General features: G+C 51.4%; 1 protein-coding gene across 2 annotated transcripts in view; it reads left to right on the top strand.

Moving 5' to 3' along the window:
- Positions 1-678: 678 nt before the first annotated feature.
- DTX2 (deltex E3 ubiquitin ligase 2) overlaps positions 679-24157 on the top strand; it is a 35801-nt gene continuing 12322 nt past the window's right edge. For both annotated transcript variants that reach the window (XM_047089175.1, XM_047089174.1), the window contains exons 1-5: positions 679-796; positions 1983-2146; positions 13935-14291; positions 16318-16954; positions 22765-22865. In XM_047089175.1, coding sequence (XP_046945131.1) covers positions 14024-14291; positions 16318-16954; positions 22765-22865 — 1006 coding nt within the window. In that variant the 5' untranslated portion in view covers positions 679-796; positions 1983-2146; positions 13935-14023. The remainder of the gene's footprint in view (positions 797-1982; positions 2147-13934; positions 14292-16317; positions 16955-22764; positions 22866-24157) is intronic.

Raw genomic sequence — 24157 nt, 5'->3', positions numbered from 1 at the left:
TGCCTAAATTCCTTGCATGGCATTTAAAGACGATCATAATCTTACCCAGCCTGCTCCCCACACTCCTGTCCTGACACACCCTAATCTATTTTCTCTGTCCTCAGCCCCTCCATATACCCTTTGCCCTGACCACAGAGAACATTTCACTGCTTCCCGATTGTGTCAGGCACTTTCACACGTCTCCTCCTTTGCAAGAACTTCTCTGTACTCCATCTGGCAAACCCCTATATATGCTTCAAAATCCAATTCATGCAACACCGCTTTGTGATGTCTTCCTGACACCCCCTCTCAAATTAAGCACACCCTTCTGCGCTCCAACTCCTGTGTTCAAACTCCCATTTGTCCCCCTGTACTGTAATTCTATGTTTGAGTATCTGTCTCCCCAAATAGATACGAAGCTCTCCCAGGAGAAAAACCAAGTTCATAACTCACGTTTTAATCCCCGGTACCCAGCACAGGGCCTGACATCACCTACGTATCGGTTAAAAAGTACCTAAAACGAGTCAGTAAGTTAACGAAGTCAGTGAGTGAACAGACTGAGGAGGAATAGATATACCTGAACAGGTGCGCGACGGGTTGGGCCCCGCCCCGCCCCCAACCCACGGAACTACATTTCCCAGAAGGCCCCGCGTCCTGGGCATGCGCACCGGGGCGCTAGGAAGCTGCGACGCCGAGTTTCACTCTGGCTGCCTCCTCAGAGTCGGAGCTTCAGCGGGAGCGGTGCCCAGGCCGAACCCCGGCTGTAGCCCGAGCGCGGCGGTGCCCTCAGCCTGCCCCCTCGCCTTCCTCAGCCTCGGTGAGAGGGGCGGGCAGGCCACCTGCTTGTCGTCAGGGCTGGGGTCCCGGGGACGCGGGGGGGTGGGGGGGAGGACGGGGGGCGAGCCGAGCTGGGACCGGAAGGGGGCGGGCGTGCGAGTGAGGGAGGGCCGGGCCGGGGAAGAGCCCCGGGGTGAGGTCCGGGGGGGATTGGGAGGACGGGCCGCCGCGTCGGGGAAATCGGAGGCGCGGGCAGCTTAGGACGGGACAGGGTGCCGGGTGCGAGGGTGAACGCCGGGTGGAAGCCGAAGGGCTAGCAGGGGGAGGGGCGCAGACCCTGGGAGTTGGGGGCCGTCGCGAGGTGGGTACCCCTCCCCACAGGACCGGGAGGAGGCGGGGGTGGCCTTGTCACCGGGCTACGCGGTGAGGGCGTGGATTCTCCCGGGGTCCGGGGTCTGCCTTCAGGTGGACGACTTCGCTGGAGCCCGGGGCCGTACTTTGAAAGAGTTTTTGCCCCGTAACTCTGCTTCCCTCGCCTCAAGTAGGGGTCGCCCTCCAGGAAACAGGAGTTTGCTGGGGCCCTGGGTTACTTTTGAGGGGTGCATACTGTATGTGGAGGAGGATTTAGAAGACCTTCTTTTCTGAAGCTGGCCTTCCGTCTGCCCCCCTCCCCTCAAGCCAGCTGCTCCCCTCCACACTGGTTCCACTTCCCTAAGTGCCAGTAACAATGGAAATGGTGTGTGCACGGGCGCTTGGCCCCTTAAGAATGAACTCCGAATATTTCTGCCTGCCGTCCTAGCTCCTCTGGAGTTCTGGAAGGTGAACTTTCTGGTGAAGCCAACATCAGGCTTTACCATCAGGGTAGCTGTAACTAGGCCTCTTGTTCTTTTGCTGTGTGACCTTGGCCAAACTTTCACCCTCTCTGGTGTGTTAATTTTCTGGATACTTATCACTGCAGAGTGGCTTATGGAGTCCGTTTAGGCCTTTTCATGAAATTGCTGAGGTGTTTGTTTGTTTGTTTGTTTGTTTGTTTCCACCGTTCCCTTGATGACTGAGTGGGTGGAGGGAGACTGTTGTACCTTCTGCCCTGCCCAGGCTGTTGGAAAATAAACCTGGTGGTTTCCAGTCCCCAGCCGCAGCACACAGACCCAACATCTGTGCATTCGCTTTCACTGACTGCTGTTTCTCAATTTAAAACCTGATCATCTTTTTCCTTGTTGGCAAAGGTGCCTTGGAATTTGTGTTGCCGAGTCAGCAGGCCTTTCGGATTTGCTCGGCTTTTGTTGTTCGCGTTTATATCAAGATGGGAACTCAAACAAGTCAGTCCTCCTAAGGATCTACTGTCTCCATCAAGAAGGGACAGTTTGTACCAGCTCTCCAGAGAGAAAAGGTAAGAGCCCCGGGGACGTTACATTGCTCCCTTCTCAATCTGGTTTTCGGTAGGGGAGGCTGGACTTTGAGGTCTCTGGGATGAAAAGTCAGCCTTGGGAGTTGATAGTTGATTGCCAACTGTCTTCAAATAAATTCAAGTGCTTTCTTGCCAAGGGCTTCTCCTGTTTAACCAGTCTTAGAGGATACTTTTCACGTGGTTTCCATTAGGGCATGCTTTATGGGATGAAGGACACAAGTCATGTTTTCTGCATCTGACCTGGAAATGTTTATGTCTCTTTTTTTTTTTTTCCTGCACAAACAAAACTGGGTACCTCCTTTGTGTCAAGGCCCATGCCCAGTGCTGGGGTCCACTGGTGGGCAACGGTTCTTTCTGTCACCCGGGAACGCACGGTTTGGTGGAAGAGACAGACGAACCACAGGCAGTGGCAAGGTGTTGTTGGTGCGATATGTGTTGAGGCGGAGGGGGAGAGGGGGGGAGTCGCAGGGCAGGACCCCAACCCCCCGACCCCGTTTGTCCAGGAAGGGGTAGAAGGGAAGAGGAAAACTAAGGTGAGTCGCGGAGGAGGAGTAGGACTTGGAAAGGAGGGAAGAAGCCCCACAGAGGAGTTGACGTCTGCAGAGTCCAGAAGTTGCCTGGTGTGCCTGGGCCCCTGTAAGGAGCTCCCTGTGGCAGAAGCAACAAGGGATGGGTGTGGGGTAGAGGAGGCTGGTGAAGTAGGGAGAGGGCTGAGCGCGGAGGGTTTTGGGGGCCCTGCCAAGGCTCCGGGGAGCAGGATTTTAGCAGAAGAGGCATTTTAGATGAGCACACTGGCTGGAAAGTATGGGATGGATTCGACTGGGTTATTCTCTTTGTGACTGTTTCCTTATGCCATGAGATGTGGCCCCCAGTTTGCTCATAGTCTCCTTGGAGAGATAGAATGGACGTAGAGAACTGTGGAGGGCAGACAGGTGCTGTGGAAGTTGATAAGCAGGTGTTTTCTTTCAGTCGGGCACATCGAGGCATCTTGGAGGTGCTGTTTAAATTGGGTCCTGGGGCGCCTGGGTGGCTCAGTCTGTTAAGCGTCCGACTTCAGCTCTGGTCATGATCTCACGGTTCGTGAGTTCGAGCCCCACGTTGGGCTCTCTGCTGTCAGAGTGATGCCCACCTCTCAGATCTTCTGTCTCCCACTCTTTTTGCCCCTCCCCCAGTGGTGCTTTCTCTCTGCCCCTCTCTCTCTCAAAAATAAATAAACATTAAAAAAATAAAAAATAAATAAATTGGGTCTTGAAAGTATGGGTAAGGTGAGGATGTGTAGCTACGTGGGTGGGATTCTGCGCAGAGCCAAGGTATGGAGGTGGGAAAACTGGATGTATATGGATTGGGGGAAGGGGAGGCACAGACAAAAGTAAGGTATTGAAGGGAAGCTCCCTGGCAAATACAGTTAATAGGAAGGGACCAGACTGTGATGGGCTTTCAGTGTCAACCTAAGGAACTTGAACTTCATTCCGGAAGTATACTTCGGAAGGCTCAGTCTTGCACTTGCCTCTCAGGTGGACCAGAAGGAGAGACAGATTTGGGGAAGCCACTTCAGAGAGAATACTTATCAGGGTGAGAGGCACATAAGTCCCAAGCAACAGGGCCTGAGGAGGGAGGAGAAGAAGGAAGCCGTGGCAGCTGCGGGGCTGGAGGGGAAAGGTTGTGAGGATCTAGAAACCCAGCTTTTTCTCGTAACTGCCTGGGGCCAGGGAATCCAGGGGGAAAGGACAATCAGGAAGGAAGATGAGTCTGGGTTCAGACATATTAAACTAAGAAAAAAAAAAAAAAGCTTTTGTTAATGTTTGTTTATTTTTGAGAGAGAGTGCAAGCAGGGGAGGGGCAGAGAGAGGGGGAGACACGGAGAATTCGAAGCAACTCCAGGCTCTGAGCTGTCAGCACGGAGCCCAACGCAGGGCTCGAACCCACGGACCATGAGATCATGACCTGAGCCGAAGTCGGTTGCTTCACCGTCTGAGCCACCCAGACACCCCTGGGTTCAGACATATTAAAGGTACCTAAGAGGCCAGCAGGAATGGGGCCATGGGCCACACAGTAACCCTGCGTCAGGGGTAGGGCTTGGTACTTGGGTTAAAATGTGTTGGTTTTCATTTCTACTTTGGGTAAACACAGAGCTAGATTAATACATGCTCATCACTGTTCACGCATGGCTTGCTTTTACTTATTTCCTAAGTGATTTGTAAGGAATGTAGTAAGTTACCGCGTTCCACCCACCCAGAACAAAAGCTTGAAACGAAAGTTTACCTGTAGTCATTTTATCATTCTCCCCATCCTGAGATAACCATTTTCCCCTTGCTTTCATGCTCATGTAGTTTTATGTGTTTCTGAGGAAAGTAAGAAAACGTTGCTAAGATTTCCCATCTTATTGCATGTCTTCTGATTCATTCGTATTCACTACTGAAGAACCGTGAACACACCACAGCTTATGCATCTAATCTTCCACTGATGGGCACTTAGTTGTTTCCAGATTTTTGCTGTTACAAATGTGCTGCTCTGAACATCCCCATACACGTCTGTAGTACAGGTGCAAGAGGTTTTCTTGGGTATGAATTTAGGGGTGATATTCTGCTGGGTCATCCATCATGTGCAACTTTCATAGATGTAGCCAGACTGTTTTCTGAAGTGGTCCTACCAGTATCCACTCCCTCAGCACCAGCGCATGGGACTCAGTTGCTTCACGTTTTTGCCAACACTCACTATAGGCAGACTTCACTTCTCCTGATTGAATGGGTATAAAATGGGATCGTTGGGATCTTGATTTCTATGTTCCTGAGCCCTGACATTGAATATCTCTTCATGAGCTTATTGGCATGTGTGTTTCCTGTGAAGTATTTGCTTATGATTTTTGCCAACTTTTTATTATTTACTGGTTGTAAGAGTTCTTTATATATTCTTGATTTCGGTCCTTTGTTCATATTGTGAGTATTTTCTTCCAGCTTGTAATGGGTCATTCTACTTAAAGACGTCTTTTGTTGACCAACCATTCTTTTAAAAAAATTTTTAATGTTTATTTTTTTATTTATTTATTTATTTTTAAACGTTTATTTATTTTTGGGACAGAGAGAGACAGAGCATGAACGGGGGAGGGGCAGAGAGAGAGGGAGACACAGAATCAGAAACAGGCTCCAGGCTCTGAGCCATCAGCCCAGAGCCTGACGCGGGGCTCGAACTCCCGGACCACGAGATCGTGACCTGGTCGAAGTCGGACGCCCAACCGACTGCGCCACCCAGGCGCCCCTTAATGTTTATTTTTGAGAGAGAGAGAGAGACAGAGTGTGAGCAGGGGAGGGGCAGAGAGAGAGAGAGGGAGACACAGAATCCGAAGCAGGCCCCAAGCTCCAAGCTGTTGGCACAGAGCCCGACGTGGGGCTTGAACTCATGAACCATGAGTTCATGATCTGAGCCGAAGTTGGACGCTTAACCGATTGAGCCACCCAGGTGCCCCATGTTGAACAATCATTCTTAATTTTCACATAGTGAGATGTTTTTTTTTTTTTCATGTTTGTTTATTTTGAGAGAGAGAGTGTGTGAGTGGGGGAAGGGCAGAGAGGAGTGATAGAATCCCAAGAAGGCTCGGTGCCGTCAGCACAGAGCCTGACGTGGTGCTTGATCCCATGACTCTGGGATCATGACCTGAGCCAAAATCAAGAGTCAGATGCTTAACTGACCAAGCCACCCAGGCGCCCCCCCCACTTTTTTTTCTTTTTTTTTTGTACTCAGCGTTCTGTATCTTGTTTAAAAAGTCTTTTCCTGACCTTAGTCCTTGCCTTAAGGACCCTATGCCCTAGTGGAGGGCCAGGTAGATAATTGCACTCAGATATCACATGGACATTGATTGTTAGAAGTGGCCACTTCTGCCAGAGTGGAGGAGTGGGTGTAAGTAAAGATTTCACAGGTAGAGAGTCTCAAACTGCCCTCAGGTACTGGGGGAAGACTGGCATGTCGGCAGAGGCCCTTTCCTACTTTCTGATAGAGATGTGGGTTCAGAGAAGTATTTCTCAACTATAGGGCGCTGTGAGCACGGCGATGGGTGTTGGGGAAGCTGTACACTGATCACTCTGTGGTTAGTTTGCACATTGTCTGTGGCTGTTTTCACACTGTCGTGGCAGAGTTGCGTAGATGCGACAGATGCCTTGTGTTCTGCAAAACCTAAAATATATGTGTGCTTTCTGGCCCCTTACAGGAGAAGGTTGCGCACTCCTGCTGGGGGGGAGGGGGGGGCGTCACGGTAACCGTGGTGACCTGGCGAGAGTGTGTCCCAGCCACCACAGTGGTTTAGTGAGTTGTTGCCGGATGGATAATGAATCTAGGTCAGCGCTGCAAATGTTGCCAACTTTTCTGCTTTCTAAAAGCTGGAAATCTGGAATTTTTTTTTTTAATGGTGAATATTCCAATTTTTAAACATCAACTCAGTTTTTAAAAAAACTGAAAACTGTATAGGCCAGGAAAAACACATCTGGCAGGCCAATTTGTCCAGCATCAGTGGACCCCTTCTGTCTCAGCGGACCCTGGGACCAGATTTGGGTTTCTTTATACCCATGTATTCTTGGGCGGGTTGGTCATCCTTTTTTGCCTCCTCTTCTCGTCTATAAAGTCAGGAGAAGACCCGCCCCAGGACTCATGTGAGTTTCTTAGCGCCTGGTGCCTCGTAAGCTCTTGGTTGGTAGCCATCGCTGTTACTCCTGCCACTGCTTCCATTGCTCCCCCATTTTGACCCCTGGGTAGGCCTGGGGACCAGGGCTCTGTCCTGACAGGTCACCAGTGGTCACATTGCTCCTGGTAGAGAAGGATCAAAGGGATCCTTCGATACAGGGGATCGAAGATTGCTAGTGCCTGCCATCTGCTAGTGCCTGTCGCCTGTGGCTTTCGGCCCTATTGGAAGGCTCTGCCCTGACCAGCCCCTGGAGGGCTCAGGTAGGCACAGCTAGAGGAGGAGTTATCACTTCCCTTCCAGCGTGCAAGGGACAGATCATGTATTAGTATCCTTCCATAACTCAGAAACCTACTAAGTTCTGGGCGGCACCGGCTCGAGCTATCTCTCTTCAAGACAAAAGCCTTGTCTTGCAGTGCCTACCTCTTGCAGTAGTTCAGGCACCTGGGTGGTTGCACCTTTTCTTGCAACTCAGAGATGGGGATGTCTCTTGGCAAAGAGGTGCCATGGTACTCTGACCAGGTCTGTTGTTTGTGAAACCCGCTGGGATAGTCAGTGGCCATCTAAAGTAACAATGCTAAGTCATGACGGTGGTGCTGGTTTGGTTTCTATTTATGATCTTTTAAAGGTGTTGGGCATATTAAAGAGACGTGTTACTGCTAACAGAAGTAATACTTTCTCACTTTAGAAAATGTGAAGAGTTCAGGTACGTAAGGAAGTTGAACAAAGGGCCTCCTGAGGTTTCTCTAGTCAGTGGCCGCAGCTGTCCCGAACATTTTAGTGTTTCTGTTGAGTTTTCTCTCTGCTTCTCTTTTACCTGGTCAGAATAGTGCTACAGCAAATACCTTTATGTCAAAGGTTTTCTATAATCTCCTTAGATTGTTGGGTCAAAGTGAGTAAGCATTTCTAAACCACTTGATACCTATTACCACACTTTTCTGGAAAGGGTTTATCCTTCCCAGTGATATGAGGACTGTACTCCTGCCAGCACCAAGTATTGAAATTAAGGGGTGTTTGTGTGTGTGTGTTGTTTTTCTACTATTTTGATAGGCCAAAAAATAATGTTCCGTTGTTTTTAATTTGTATTAAAAACGTTTCTAGTCAGGTAGAACATTTCTTTGCTGGGCTTGTGTGCAGGATTGGACTTTCCCAGGTCTGCGGGAGGGCTTCCTGATGGGACCCGGGGGGCTGGCTGCACTGTGAGAGGTCTGGGAAGGTTATACTCCCTGGGTCAACTGGTGGGTATGGAGTTTCAGGCTGAGCTGCTTGGAAAGGGTCCGAAGAAGAGGTGGAATAGAAAATAGGCCTCCTTGGGGCACCTGGGTGGCTCCGGCGGTTAAGTGTCTTGATCTCTAGGTTGTGAGGTCAAGCCCCGTGTCGGGCCTGGGTGTGGGGCCTACTTAAAAAAAAAAAAAAAAAAAATAGGGGCGCCTGGGTGGCTCAGTTGGTTAAGCGTCCGACTTCGGCTCAGGTCATGATCTCACGGTCTGTGAGTTCGAGCCCCGCGTCGGGCTCTGGGCTGATGGCTCAGAGCCTGGAGCCTGCTTCCGATTCTGTGTCTCCCTCTCTCTCTGCCCCTCCCCTGTTCATGCTCTGTCTCAAAAATAAATAAAACATTAAAAAAAAAAATAGGCCTCCTGGTTGCCTGCTCTCGCTGATTTCCCATCCATGCCCTTCAGAACTCTTCTGCAGAAGAGCATCCTGGGCATTTGGAGAAGAAGGAATGAAGACCATTTCTGTGTCAAAAAAGAACACCTCGTGTTCCTATATTTTATTCAGTGGGCAGCCTGTGATCACATTTGGAAACAGGTTCCACTGCTTGTAACAGGCTGGCAAACCCATCTGACCGCCTGAGTGGTGGAGTCTACAGACAGGGAAGTGACTGCCCCAAAGTCACCGAGTGTGGAGCACATGTGTGCGCGCGCCGAGGGGGTCCTGACAGATCTCTCCATTTCCGTCTCCTCTCGGGACATTGGAGGGTGTGGGACAGCCACTGTCCCAAGCATGGACTGCAGGGTGAACTGCTGAGCCCAGCACGGGTGGGCTTTGGAGGGATGAAGTGGGGTCCTCACGTGTTGGCAAGGTGGTGATCACTCAGTGTGAGCACTGCTTTAAAAACCACACTCGAAGTCTTCTTCTGCCCAGAGGCCGCAGCTGTGGCGGGATCCCTTCGTGTGGTTCACCCACCTGGAGGCCCACGATTAGGCAGGATGGTTTTCACTCACGTTCTTGTGCCAGCTCAGATCTTGTTCGAAAGCTTTTCTAAATCCTCTGGGGATAGAAAGACTCTGGGACACATGTAACTTTTTTTCTTATGTGTGAAAACTCCTCTCTGGTAGAACAGCAAATTTCCTCTGTGCCTCACAGCCACAGTACTGTGGACAGGATCTGCAGCTAAATTGCACAAGAAAATGCGAAGGAAAGCAGGAAGGTTTTCTTCGTGGTCAAGGTTGTTGATATTTTTAATTTATTTTTTAAGTTTATTTATTTATTTTGAGAGAAGGCGAGAAGGGGAGGGGCAGAAAGAGAGAGGGAGAGGATCCCAAGCAGGCTCCGAGTTGCCAGTGCATAGCCCAACATGGGGCTTGAATCCATAAACCATGAGATCATGAGCTGAGCTGAAATCAATAGTCAAACGCTCAATCGATTGAGCCACCCAGGTGCCCCGTTAATATTTTTTAAAAAGTTACTTTGGTCACGGGGCGCCTGGGTGGCGCAGTCGGTTAAGCGTCCGACTTCAGCCAGGTCACGATCTCGCGGTCCGTGAGTTCGAGCCCCGCGTCGGGCTCTGGGCTGATGGCTCAGAGCCTGGAGCCTGGTTTCCGATTCTGTGTCTCTCTCTCTCTCTGCCCCTCCCCCGTTCATGCTCTGTCTCTCTCTGTCCCAAAAATAAATGTTGAAAAAAATAAAATAAAAAAAAAAATAAAAATAAAAAGTTACTTTGGTCTCATAAGAAGTAATATGACCATTGTAGAGCATTTGTATGTACAGAAAGAGGTAAAAAAAAAAATCCCATGATCCATCACTCCTATTAACATTTCAGAGATCTTCCTTCCAGTCTTTTTTCTCCTTTCAGCCTTTTTTTTTTTCTAAGTTTATTTATTTTTAGTAATCTCTGCACCCAGCATGGGGCTTGAACTCATGGTGATCAAGAGTCTCAGTCAGGCTCCTCCAACTGAGCCAGCCAGGTGCCCCTTCCTTCCAGCCTTTTAAAAATTAGTTCATGCAGGGCAGAAAGGACATAGGTTTTATGACATCATAGATTTTGGTAAATTCTTAATTTCTTTTTTTTTTTTTAAGATTTTATTTTTAAGTAATCTCTGTATCCAATGAGGAGCTCAAACTCACAACCCTGAGATCAAAAGTCACATGCTCTTCTGACCGAGCCAGCCAGGCACCCCAATTCTTAATTTCTTTTGGCCTCAGTTCTCTCGTCTATAAAATGGGCATAATTCCAGTTGAGGGTTGAGGGCTGGATGACAAGAGCACCAGGCAGAGTGTGTGCCCTGCAGTAGGTGTTCAATAAAGGGCACACCCTCCTGCCTAACGGTGGGGCCTGTGCAGTTCCATATCTTGTATTTTTCATTTGTCGTGAACATTATCTTAGGTCTGTAAGCCTTTCTTTTTTTTAAATGTTTACTGATTTTGAGAGACAGAAATAGAGCGGGAGCAGGGGAGGGGCAGAGGGAGAGGGAGAATCTGCTCTGTCAGCGCAGAGCCTGACGTGGGGCTCAAACTCACGAACCGCAAGATCATGATCTTAGCCGAAATCAGGAGTCCGTTGCTCAACCAACTGAGCCACCCAGGTGCCCCAAGTCTGTAAGCCTTTTGTTTGTTTGTTTTGTTTTTTTTTTTATAACTGTAAGCCTTTTGTAAACATTTTTCAAGACTTATATTCCATCATTAGAATGTACTGTAACTTATTTAAGAATTCCATTATTGTAGGTGTTCAGGTTACTTCCAGATTGAGGACTATTTCTATGGGCAATTATAATAATTATTATTTTCATAATTAGGAACACTCTAAATAGCCCCCATCATTAGGAGCCGAGACAAATTAGGTTTTTGGACTGCAGCTTCGTGATGGCTGAGGTTGTTGCAGAGAATGGGCACATTGACATGGCTGTTGGACATGCATAATTGCTCTGTTCAGGTGCCACGCCAGTGGGCATTTTTGGGCATTGCTTCAAATGTGCCCAGGCCCCTGGAGCAGAAGGTTCACCTCTCTTCTGTCCGCTGGGGTTTTAGACCCTCTGGGATATTAGGCATTTGAAGAACTGAAGCCCCAGCTTTGGGCCAGCACTAGCTCTGTCCTCGGAGAGTTCCTGTTCCGGTGGGGAGACAGACACCGAGACCAGTGGATGTCGTCGTGTTCGTGTTTGGATAAGTAGGATACGCAGTGAAGACTCACAGGTGGGTGGAGTCAGCACTTTTCTGGTGAGGTGTGGGTCAGAGGGCTCAGGAGAGGGGTGCTGTGACTGATTCTGGAAAGATGGGCATGTTTGGGTTCTTGGTGAAGAGAAGACTGGAGTCTGGACACACGTAGCAGCAGGATCTACAGCTGTGAGGTGGTAGGAAATGGCTTGGAATGTTCTGGCACTTGCTAAAATTTGGTATGGCTGGATGTAAGGTGGAGGCCTTGGTTTGAGGGGGGACCAGCGGCCGTGTCTTCTTCATCTCTGGGTCTTTAGGACCCCAACAGTGCCTGAGGAGGGTGCGCCCTTGGTCGGTGGAGGCCGGACACGTTCAGGAAAAACTTGAGCTGCAGCACTAGCCTGCATTTCTCTGGCTGTTTGGCAAAGTTCTGCGAGTTGGTTCATCCGGGGATGTGCGGACATGCTGGAGCGGACCACGGGTGCTGATCTGTGGGAGGCCCCCGCTGCCTGCCGGGTGAGTGATGCCTGCCAGGAGGTGCCAGGAGGAAAGTCCGGGCCCGGGATAGCTGGCTCTGAAACCGGTCCTGTGATTTGTACCTGGATGTGGTTACAGAGACTTCTAATTGTAGTCACGGAGCTAATAAGCCAGCCACCCAAGGGCATCCCAGGTCTGATCCTCCAGAGTGGGATGTGTGCTCTTGTTGGAGCAGCTGGCAGCTCACTGGCGGCCCTGGCACCCACGGGCGTGCTCCGCGTTCTTGCAGGCCTGACTCATCGCCCGCGTTCTCGTGCTGTGTAGCCCAGTGCCGCCCCAGGCTGCCGCTCCTCACCTGGACTTGAGGGGTGGGAGGGAGGCCCCGGGGGATGGGGGGCAGGGGTGGGCAGGGAAAGGGAGGGAGGACAGGCTCCGCGGATATCTGCCGTGTGCTCTGTACCACCTGTCTGTCTGAATGCCCGTGAAAAGCACGGAACATGGATGTTGTTATCATCATTGTCAAGTAGGGGAAAGCAAACTTGGAGAGCTCGGGTACCTCTGTCAGGATGACACAGCGAGTGGAGTAAGTAAGCCTGTGCCTGTTCCTTTCACCTAGGGCTCCAGCTCTGCCTTCCTTGTGGTGGGTGTCTTTGGCCTTCTCGACACCTTGACAGTGCAGTGCACTCGCAGGGACAGCAGCATAAAGCCCAGGGTCCCACTGTATAAGCAAGTCCCCACAACTGCCTGGGCCTTGATTTCCTCATCTGCAAAATGGGGAGAAAATTCAGCGTGTTCACTTAAGAGGGTTGTGTAGGAATCTGAACAGATGGTGTGACTGGGAACCGTACTGGCACCGGGGCCCTGGGTGGACGTGCTGTAACCGCTGAGGGTGCTGGGGGACTTGGGACACAGCTTCCTCTCTCCTTCCGCCTTTCTCAGCGCGGCCTGCAAGTGGAGCCCAAGGTGGAGTCAGGCTGAGTTTTCCTCTCTCAGAAATGGACATTAGAGCCGGTCGATCTGGGCTTGTTCTCTGCCGCCACTCAACAGTATTCATGTGACCTTCAATAAGACCTTGACCTCTCTGAGCCTTGTAAAGTGGGAGAAATGCCACCTTGTCAGTCTGTTAGGCGTACACGAGACAGGTATATTTGGTGTTTGCCACTACACTGGTCCTGTTCCTGCTGAACTCCGGGTGCTGGTGCTGCGGGCGCCTGGCGCGGTACGTTCACAGTATAGCGCCCTTCCTCAGACCGCTGCAGACGGCTTCGCGTTCAGCCGTGTTGTCAACTACTATGTATACAACACTTAGCACATGACAAGATCTCTGCTGGAGCTGGCGATATGACTGGACAAGACAGACTCCCCGGCTCCCTGCTGTCTGGAGGAGCAGAAAAATCTGGAACATCCTCCTCCTCATACATATATAGAGGCATTAGCATTCTGGCCGGTGCTGCAAGGCAGAAGCTCACGTGAGCCAGGGAAGGGCTCCCTGAACCACACAGGCTGGGCCTCAAGGCTGAGTAGAGTTTACAAGAGAAGAGGATGGGTGAGGGTGGCTGAGAGAAGAGTGTCTCAGGAGCTGGGTGTAAACTCTCTGGGCCTGACTGATGGTCAGCTAGGCCCAGACAGGGGTGCGGAGAGTCTGGCCTTCTGCATCTGTGAGATCTTAATGTTTATCTAGGGCGCCCTTCATGGTTAATGAAGTCTCCTGGGTACCCTGGAGACCTGGGCGGAGCTAGGACCAGGCTTTCAGTCTCAGCTCTGCCATTGACCCTCTTGAGGGTCCTTGAGCCCCCAGTCCTTTCTGAGACACAGGTTTTTCCCATCAGGAGCATAGCGGTATCTCCCAAACCTGCATTGGAAACCATAGAGTGTTCACATAATTGTAAGGGGTCATTGTGGCCTCAGTACACGAAGGATTTGGGGTGACTCACGAAAACAGTATACAAGGATATACTCAGTAGTTAGGTCAGAGGGAAATGATTGGTAAAAAGAAGCTGGGCTGTTGATTAGCACCCAAAATTCACTCCACAGTATCTTGCTGAACATTTACAGAGGCAGGTACGTTGCTTGATTGACTGAATTCTTCCTGGCTGCCTGAACAAAAAGACAGGATCAGGTACTTGATTCACAATGCTCTTTTCTTTTAGGGAAAAAAGTGATTGTGGGAAAATATTTTTTTTTTCCCCTGCATTGAGGCCAACTCTCAGGGACACCGTGTATGTTGATAACTGTTTGTCCTGTTTACAGGTCTGCTGGAAGCACTGGGCAATGAACCCGAGACTTCAGCCCAGAGTGGTCTGAAACCGTTTGGGAAAGAAGAGGGAGTCCTGGGGAAGATGGCCATGGCCCCAGGCCCTTCCCTGGCTCAGGTGTACACCAGCCCCGTGGCAGTGGCCGTGTGGGAATGGCAGGACGGGCTGGGCACCTGGCACCCCTACAGTGCCACTGTCTGCAGCTACATCGAGCAGCAGTTTGTCCAGCAGAAGGGCCAGCGCTTCGGGCTGGGGAGTCTGGCCCACAGCATCCCCTTAGGCCAAGCTGACCCCTCGCTGGCCCCTTACATCATTGACCTCCCCAGCTGGACCCAGTTCCGCCAGGACACTGGTAAGACACTTCCTGCCTCTAGTACGTGTTGGAACACCCGCTTTGGGCCAGGTGCCATGCTGATGGTGGAGTTATATATAGAATTGACTCTCGGCCCTTCATCCTGTCCCCAACAGGTGCCGTGAGTGGTACAGGTACCACAGTATGGATGTACCTCTTAGTAGTAGGGAGTGCCTTGAGAGCGCAGGGCAGAGGCCCGCCCCGCCCCTTCCCCCCTGTTTCCTAAACCCAAACTGCCTGCTTCCACCTGCAGAAATGGAGGGGCTCGTGGGCAGAGAGGCCAGCACAGAGGAAGAGCGCCGTGGTAGTTAAGAGGGCCTGGTGATGAGTTCTGCTTCCGCTGCACAGTGTCCGCGTGACCTGAGCAGGTTACTTTATTCTCCTGTGTGCTCACATTAGGGTTTGTTGTGTGTTTTGATCAGTATTACTGAGAATGGGACCACCAAGTTCCCCTCGGAGTTGTGCCCCGTCCATCTAACCCAGTGGTTCTCAACTGGGGGTGTTTTGTCCCCTAGGACATTTGACAATGTTTGGACACATTTTTAATTGTCACAAGTGGGGCAGGGAGCCACTGGCGTCTAGTCAGTAGAGGCCAGGGATGCTGCTAAATGCACGGGACCGGCCCCACGACAAAGAATTCTTGGCCCAGGATGTCACTGGTGGGGAGACTGAGAAACGCTACTCTGATCCCTACGGCAGCGTCCTTGGGTGTGTGAGGACTAAGCCTTCCAATCAGTTGGATACAGAAGAAAGTCCTTGCCTTCCTGATGTTTGGAGTCCACTGAGAAAGGCAGCAAACAAGATATGTAATGTGGAAATTGTGTATTGTGTTAGATGGCAATAAGTGTTAATCAGGGAATGGAGGTGTTGGGAGAGGTGGAGGTCACCAGGGTGGCCAGGTCACCAGGAAGGGGGTCTAAGACAGACCTGAGGGAGGGGCAGGTTGTCCCTTGAAGGGACTTTGGCTTTGGCTTTTATTCTTTTTTTTATTTTTTATTTTTTTCATGTTTATTTATTTATTTTGAGAGACAGAGAGGGAGAGGGAGAGTACGAGCAGGGGAGGGGCAGAGAGAGAGAATCCTAAGCAGGCTCCGCACTGTCAGCGCAGGGCCCGATGCAGGCCTCAGTCTCACCAACTGTGAGATCATGAGCTGAGCTGAAATCAAGCCAGACGCTCAATTGACTGAGCCACCCAGGCGCCCCTTGGCTTTTATTCTGAAAGGGGGAGCCGTGGGAGGATTTGGGCAGAGGAGTGCTGTAATCTGATTTGGAGGTGAAGAGTATCCCTCTGGCTGCCAAGGATGGAGGCGAGGTGGGGGTCAGGAGACCAGTAGAAGCAAATTGCAGTGATCATCTTTTGGCAAGTGCTCTTGGAAACATGGCCCGAATTAATTTTTCTCTGTAATCATCAGGTTTGGTTTATTAAGAATATAAGCTAACCACGGGGTATTTCCCAGTAGTTGCTGCTTGAAGAGTCAAAGGGTATGGTACATCCACGTAAGAGACTTACGTAACAATGAATACTGAGTTACTGGTATCCCCTACTCCTGCCAAGGAGCACAGATCCCCCTCTGCCATTAGGTCCCTTTGGGCCATTGTTTCTTTACAGAGAGGGAGCTTTCTACCCTTTCTACCCTTCACCCAAAATTTGGAAGGAATAACCAGTACCAGCCTTTAGGTCAGATAGCAACATGACCCTATATACACTGACCATGTTGGTTTCTTTTGGTTGTAGAAAAAGAATTTTTTTTTTAATGTGTATTTATTTTTGAGAGAGCATGAGCGGCGGAGGGGCAGAGAGAGGGGGAGACACAGAATCGAAGCAGGCTCAGGCTCTGAGCTGTCAGCACAGAGCCGGACACGGGGCTCGAACTCACAAACCATGACATGAGATCATGACCTGAACCAAAGTCGGACGCTCAACCGACTGAGCCACCCAGGCGCCCCCAAAAAGAATTTTTAAGCCCTTTTTGTTTTGGGGGGCTAGCAGATTAGCCATTTACGTGTCCTCCTCCTTTTCAAACAGGTACCATGCGGGCTGTGCGGAGGCATCTGTTCCCCCAACATTCAGCCCCGGGCCGGGGCATCGTCTGGGAGTGGCTGAGTGACGATGGCTCCTGGACAGCATATGAAGCCAGTGTCTGTGACTTCCTGGAGCAGCAGGTGGCCAGGGGCAACCATCTTGTGGACTTGGCTCCCCTGGGGTACAACTATACCGTCAACTACGCCACCCACACGCAGACCAACAAGACTTCGAGCTTCTGCCGTAGTGTGCGGCGCCAAGCAGGACCCCCATACCCGGTGACCACCATCATTGCCCCGCCGGGCCACATGGGAGTCGCCTGCTCTTGCCATCAGTGCCTCAGTGGTGGTGGAACTGGCCCCGTGTCGGGCCGCTACCGCCACTCCATGACCAACCTCCCGGCTTACCCTGTCCCCCAGCCCCCCCACAGGACCGCCATTGTCTTTGGGACCCACCAGGCCTTTGCCCCGTACAATAAGCCCTCACTCTCTGGGGCTAGGTCTGCACCCAGGCTGAACACCACCAACCCCTGGGGTGGGGCACCGCCCTCCTTGGGGAACCAGCCCCTCTACCGCTCCAGCCTCTCCCACCTGGGACCGCAGCACCAGCCCCCAGGATTGTCCACTGCCAGCGGAGCCAGGTATCTTGTGTTTTTGAGGGTCATTTTGTCTACCTCTGTGCCCTGTCAGCAGGCTTGGGTTTCTGCTTTTACTTAGCTGGGAAGATGTGCCCAAATACCTACAGACCTGGCCCCTGCCTCCTTGTCTCTGCGTCGTCTCCTTTGCATGTGCCACCTGGTGCCCAGGCGCTGGCCTTCCACAGCCTTGCAATGCATGGAGCCTCCCTGACCTCTGGTGCTTGAGCGCTGATCGTTGCCACATGGGTTAAAAACAGCACTGCTTGCAGCCAGCCAGGAGAATCAGGTTCTCTGTAGAGCAGGTAAAGGTGTGCCTGTGTGCCTCATCGCTCGTGCCGTGCACCTGAGAATGTTTCGTTGATTCCTCCTCTGTGCCAGGCACTGAAGACACAGACATGGGACATTCTCTCCCACAAGCCCACAGTGTGGTCAGGGGGAGGCTGTGAGCCCAGTTTTGGTGCTTAACAGTCGGTTGAGGAGAGAACAAAACACTGGGTGTGTGGCAGGTGGCATCAGGTGACAGGACGGCTTCCATGCTGGTGTAGTCTGGCCCAGTGCCTCCTAGAGCTCTCTGCTCCTTGAGGGGGATGATGAAATGTGCCCCATCCGGACCAGGGGGCGCCTAAAAGTCAGGAAACCTCTTGGAGTGGCCAGTGGGGGCTGCTCTCTGGGTGCTTGGAGACCTGTCACTGACAAGGGGTCTTGTCAGTGATCATTACTGAGGGTGTTGGGCTTGGAGAACATTTAGAGAATTCCAAATGGGAGCTGGGATGGGGGGCTGGTTTCTGAGATGGTGACCGGAGAGGGTGGGTAGTGACTGGATATGTGGGCCTGTAGCGGGCCTGTGACTGCCCTGCCCCCCAAGGGGGTCAACCTCTTGTTGGTTTGGACTGACGTTGGCCAGTCAGCTTCTTGGTTCTGCCTTGCTCATCACCCAGCCGCATCCCTGCCTCTTTGACCATGGTGAGTGAGGGCTTCCCAGTGTGGACAACACTTTCTCAGCGGCTTCCTGGACCTCTAGCTAATTTTTTTTCCCAATGTTTATTTAATTTTTAGAGAGGCAGAGAGCGAACAGGGCAGGGGTGCAGAGAGGGAGACACAGAATCTGAAGCAGGCTCTAGGCTCTGAACTGTCAGCAAAGAGCCTGACGTGGGGCTCAAACCCACGAACCTTGAGATCATGACTTGAGTTGAAATCCGACACTTAACCAACTGAGCCACCCAGGCACTCCTAGCATTTTTTTAAAGCTAGGTTTCAGAGGACCCTGCCAGCTTCTATAAGACAGGGTGACAGCTGCCATTCACTGAGCACACATTGCCAGGCCCTATCGAGCAGGCTGTGTGAATGATGTCAGTAATCCTTATAGTGACCATATGGTAGGTGGTGTCCTCAGCTTATGGGTGAGCACACCGAGGTTGACAAGGTTGGCAGCATAGCCAGCAAGTGGTAGAGTTGGGGTTAAACCAGGCCCCACAGCAGGCTGTAAGGGACACGTGGAGTTCTTGAAGCTGTCTTAAAGGCAGAGTAATAGGAAGGCAGTGGTATCTTGAGGGATGACCGTGGGGAGTCCGTAGACAGGAGGAGAGTGGGTCAGGGCATCTTCTGGGGGCATCTTCTTCAGGGAGTGGGAGCAGGTAGACCTGAGTTCTTTCTGGGAATGGGGCTACAGGAGCTTTCACTTGGCCTTCTCCCCGGATTTTCACGTGGGCGTTAGCGAACGGGGCTCTGGGCTGTCCCAGCCCCACCCAGCGTGCTGTGAGGCCCCCTATAGTAAGTGGGTCAGAATCTTTCAGGGAAAAGTGTGCTGTCTGCCAGCCCAGAATGGTTATCAGCAGGACCAGAGCCTCTTCTACTAGGTCAGTTCTGCTGAGCCTCCTGGGGCTTCTTAAGTTCTTACAGATTATTTTGAGGCACATTTCTAGATAGTTCTAGAACTGGGATTCTGGGATTGAGCCAAGTGATTTGATTGATGAGCTTTGTTGCTCTTTCCTGGTATAGGGTTCCATTGGTCTCTCCTGATATTTCTCTGGCGTCCCCCCTCCCCAGCCTGAGGGCCCGAGAGGCTGCCAAAGGGGGCCCCCTGGTATAGGCCAGGCAAGTTACAGAAGGGAAGGTCTTACCTTTGCTTCTGGGCCTGCGTGTTGCTACTTGCCCTGCTTGCCTTGGTTGTAAGCCAGGAAGGGGACCAGGCCAGCCAGCTCTGTTAGTTGAAACCGCCTCGAAGGAGCCTTCCTCCTGAGGTGGGTGTTCATCTTTATCTCCTCCAGCTTTTCAGGAGCTGGGAGAGGCACAGTTCACTTGCATGGGCCTATCCTTGTTTGGAAAAACAGGATTTCTCCCACGTCTTATTTGTATCGATGCTCTTTAGTTCACCCCCTTCCGGTGGGTGTCGTAGAGCTGGCTGGAAGGGGTGTAATGAATACCTGGTGTCTTGACCCAGCAGGGCCAGGATGATCGAAAACACTCGACCCCTTGGTCTCCTTGGGGGCTGTGGTCTGGTTCTCCAAGGTGAATGATTGTCATCTACATTAACTGAAAATTCCCCAGGGAGTGGCAGGCTGGCGGCACCATGGGCTGGGGAAGCCTGAGAACCAGCTGTACTTACTGGTAGCCGCTGGAAAGAACATGTGAATGAGTGGAATCAAAATTCACGGAACCCATGTGGTTTTTATTTGGGAACCCGTGTGGTTTCACATCGCTTCTTGCTCAACCTGGGTAAAACCTTGGCCGACTGACTTCCTTGTGGGAGGCTTTCTGAGTAGGCAGTAATACATTGAGAAGGGACTTCGTCTGTCTGTCACTGAGCTGCTGGGTTTAAGAAAATTTCCTAGTAGCTGAACTTTATCCCTTTAAGCACCAAAACTTGTGTTTTAATGATGTGGGGTGGAAAACTTTCCAAAATGTGTCATGCACACTCTCGCCGTCTTTAATAGGGGGTGTGGTGGCTTAACGTTTTGATGACTTCCGGTAGTGACCAGCAGTCTGTTGCAGCTTTGGTGTGGCTGAGCCCTGGGGCGCCTTGCCTTTGCACTAAATGGCCCTTGGAAATGGCTCTGCCGGTTTGCTTTCATCTGCTCAGTTCTTGCTACTGCTGTTCTCCCAGCCTCTAAAGGCACTCCCACCTGCTCTCAGCCTGGCCTGGGTGCTCGGGGGTCCTGTGTCCCTGGGGGACCTTCCTCCCGACTGGCTGTAGGCCCTTGGGTCAGCTCTGTTCCCTTTCCACGTCCCTCCTTTCCCCTCTTAAGATTAAGGAGTTGGGCCGGGAAGTGTGACATTTCCTTTTGCTCCAGTATTACAGTTTTCAAGGTTTCAGGGGAGCCCTGCAGGAAGGTACCTGGCGGCTCCTCAGCTTTCCTGTGTCCCCTTTGCTCCTCTGAGAACAGGGGAACAGTGGACATTTGTACTGGGCTGTGGATTGAGCCTCACAACCACCCCAAGGGCCTTTTAGAATTGTTCTCATCTTACGGATAGAAAAATTGAAGCTCAGAAAGGGTACTCGACCTGGCCAAGGGCACACAGCTTTAAGCTGGAGCGGGTGCTGTTAGCGGGGTCTCCAGAGCCACCCCCCCCCCACCGGCCCCGAGCCGTGTCACATTCCTCATACTCACGTGCTGCCCGGGGTTGCTGATTAGTGCTGGCTCACCCTGCGGGGAGCTGGTAGGAGGCTATGCATTTCCTTGGTCCAGCCTCCCAGCCTTGCCCTTTGCCCAGGGGCTGTCCAATCTCGCCTTCACAGAAGACTAGAAATCCTTGTGTCTCATTCTGAGCTCCATTTGGAAGCTCCTGGGGATAGTCCCAGACAAGAAAGCCAGGTTGGGCCTTGTAGATAGACCCAGGAACAGGGGAGGCCCGGAAGGTTGCCTGAGTCCCTGACTAGAAGGGCTCTACCTTCTGGAATTCCTTCACTTCTAGAACCTAAGAACTGCAAAGACCGTCAGAGATTATCTACCTTCCTTTAAAAAACCCAAATGGGGGGCGCCTGGGTGGCTCAGTCGGTTAAGCAGCTGACTTCGGCTCAGGTCATGATCTTGTGGTCCGTGAGTTCAAGCTCCGCGTCGGGCTCTGTGCTGACAGCTCGGAGCCTGGAGCCTGTTTCGGATTCTGTGTCTCCCTCTCTCTGACCCTCCCCTGTTCATGCTCTGTCTCTCCTTGTCTCAAAAATAAATAAAACGTTTAAAAAAATTTTTTTTTAAATAAAAAAATAAAAATAAAAAAATAAAAAACCCAAATGGAGAAACAGGCCCAGGAAGGGGGTGGTGGTTGCTCCAAATCAAACAGTTTAGTGGGACCAAACCTTAGCGCAGGTGGTCTGAATGCCTGGCTCTTCCCCTGCATTATCAGAGCACTCTGGAGCCAGGTCCCTTGTTCCCTCAGGCTTGCGTGTAGCCGAGGCAGGGGCCATGATGTGAGTAGTGTGGCCACACGGGTTATTCTCTTTGGGGAGACCAATCAAGAAATGAAAACAAAACAACCTCTTTCTTCACTCAGACAAATACCGAGGTGCCCCAGGATGGGCTGGAAGACACGGGAATTGGGCCGGTGGGGGGGGGGTGGATTGTCAGGCGTTTCGGGCCATCTCTGCCAGCCGGTCTCCAGTGTGGGGCTCTTCCCAAACCACAGTCGTGTAGATTTATTAACACTTGAGAAATAGAATGTCTTAGAACCAGATGAATGACTCAAACATAGTTACTGTGGGAAGCAAGACCCCCATTTAAAAAAAAAAAAAATCCAAAAAGAAATTCTTTTATTTTGAACTGGTTTTAGGTTTATAAAAAAGTTAAGAAATAGTGCAGAGAGTTACCATATCTCCCTTCCTTGACTCCTCTCATAAACATCTTTCATAACCATGCTGTAGTCCTCAGAACCCGGGAATGGCCGTGGGTGCGTTCCTGTTAACCAAGGACTTTTCTCGATTTTCACCGTTTTTTCACCACTGTTTCCATTCTGTCCCAGGATCCTGGGGGACCCCACTTCGCATCCAGTTTTGCTTTCTTCTTCCTTTCCTCCCTTCAGTAGGAGTTCCTCCTTTATCTCCCATAACCTTGACACTTTTAAAGAGTTACTTTGTCGAATGTCCCTTAATTTGGGCCTGTCTGTTGGTTTCTCATGCTTGAGGTTATGCACTTTTGGCAGGAACCACAAAAATGGTGTTCTGTCCCTTTCAGAGCACCATTTCTGGGGTTCCTGGTGTTGATTGGCCCTATTACTGGTGATACTGGTCTTGAGTACTTGTTAGAGCGGTTGCTGCCAGATTTCCCCTCTTCAGGTACCATAGAGCTCTTATTCTGACAAAGTGAGTGAGCTCAGAATTCTTTTAGGATTGTCTTCAGAGTCTGAATTGCCCAGGAAAACATTTTTTTTTTTTTTGACAGTTTATGCTTCCTTCTTGATCTCTTGTAAAAAGCGGAGGCTCACCCCCCCCCCCAGCAGTGTTCTCTCCCATCACTGCTCTGGCCCTGCCAGCTGATGCTCCCCCCACTCGATGCCTGGCTTGGAGTTTTACGTCCCCACTTGATTTTTGTGGCGGTCGTGGGGCTGGCTCTGGGCTTCACATCCTCAGCAGTCAGATTCTGTAGGTTAGTTTGGGTCTAAGAGTGCTGAAATTCAGATTTCTTTGATTCTCTTTCCAGACATCAGGATCTTTTTAATTAAAAGAAAACCCAGAAATCCTCACTCACACAGAAGCAGCCATGCAGAGTGAAGCTGCGAAGCGGCCCCGGCAACACCAGCGAATTCCCATCTTGGTCTTTCTCTGGCTCTTGTTCCTGCTAAATCGGCTCCTACGTTAAGCTTTGTTCTCTCCTCTCCCCTAGTGCCTCCCTCCCCAGCGGTCCTGCCGGCAGCCCTGGGAGCGTCCCTGCCGCTGTGCCTGTGCAAATGCCGAAGCCCAGCCGGGTCCAGCAAGCCCTCGCAGGTAGGCACCCTGCTGGGTTCCGGGTTCCAGAACAGACCACCTGGCAGGGGGCAGGATGCGGAGGTGGTGGGAGAATGCGTGGTTGAGGGAGGAGATGATGGGGTGGGGGTGCTGTTACCTTGTTTCTTCTCACGGAAAGCCACAGCCACTCCCTAGGGGGCGGTGCCTCTTTTGGGTGACGGGTGACAGTGTACGCACCCTCAGCGAGTGGGCCTGGGGCCGCCCCTCCTTTGTCTCTCCAGGGGAGTCCTGCTTGATATCAGTGGGAACCATGGTGTGGGCCTTTCCATCTTTTACATTTTCACGTCACTTCAATTATGGTTTGAGTCACTGCTCTGTCCTGAGATGCTTTAGGCATTTCCCGAAAGGGGCCCTTTGGGGGAACTTGCAGCTATTTTGGCCGCAGTTACGTTTTGAATTAAGTGGCTTTGTGTCCAACTGGATCATTTGTTAACCATACATCTTTGAACTGTTTTTTAGATTCCTTTTATAGTTTAGGGAGCTACTGGAAGTTACTTTTTAACTAACGGGAAATACAATGTGTTATGGAAAGCTAGAGGGGAGGAGTGTAGTGAGGTTGAAGCAGGGGAATAAGATAACCCGAGTCTGTGTGTTAGGGTGAGTCACCGTAGTAGACAGTGGGAGTTCGAGGGGACAGGCCCGGGGCAGGGAGACCCGTGTGGAGCCCGACATGATGGCTCAGGGGAGCCATGGCAGTCGTGGAGGTAAGAGCGTCTGACTTGGTAACTGGGTGCGCCGTGAGAGAGAAGGAATAGAAGGAGGCCCGGTGTGAGGCTGCCGATGTGGTGCTATAACATGTCGTGATCGTTCTTGAGGATCATGTAGGGGCTTTGCATGTGTCTTCCTTCACTTCTTCCCAGTAACAGCTCTGTGAGGTATGAACTTTTATTCCTATTTCATACTTGGGGAAATAGCCTCAGAGAATTCCAGACACTTCCCAAGATGAGCCAGTCAGCCCTTGGTAGAGCTGGGACTCAGCCCCAGGCATTCTAGGCCTCAGCACCTGGGTTCTTAGCCATTACACTGTGCCGATCCGGAGTCTGGTGGGAGCGCGGGGAGAGGTGGGGGGTGCTGGCTGTGGTTGTGGCCCGGCGCATCTGTCCTGGGGGCAGTGGGAGTTTGGGTGTGCAGCTCAGAAGAACATTCTGGGGTGGAATGGGGTGGCCTCTGCCCCCGTGGGGGGATCGTATGAGCTCACAGAGACTGTAAGTGGGATTCTGGGAAGAGCCCTTGAAGGAAATGGAGGGACCAATCAGAAAAGTGATAGAAGA

The sequence above is a fragment of the Lynx rufus genome, unplaced genomic scaffold (genome assembly GCF_022079265.1).
Source record: "Lynx rufus isolate CCGP_SWC_20201006 ecotype Redwood Valley unplaced genomic scaffold, mLynRuf1.p SCAF_27, whole genome shotgun sequence".
NCBI classification, from domain to species: Eukaryota; Metazoa; Chordata; class Mammalia; order Carnivora; family Felidae; genus Lynx; species Lynx rufus.
This window is presented reverse-complemented; position numbering and strand designations above follow the sequence as displayed.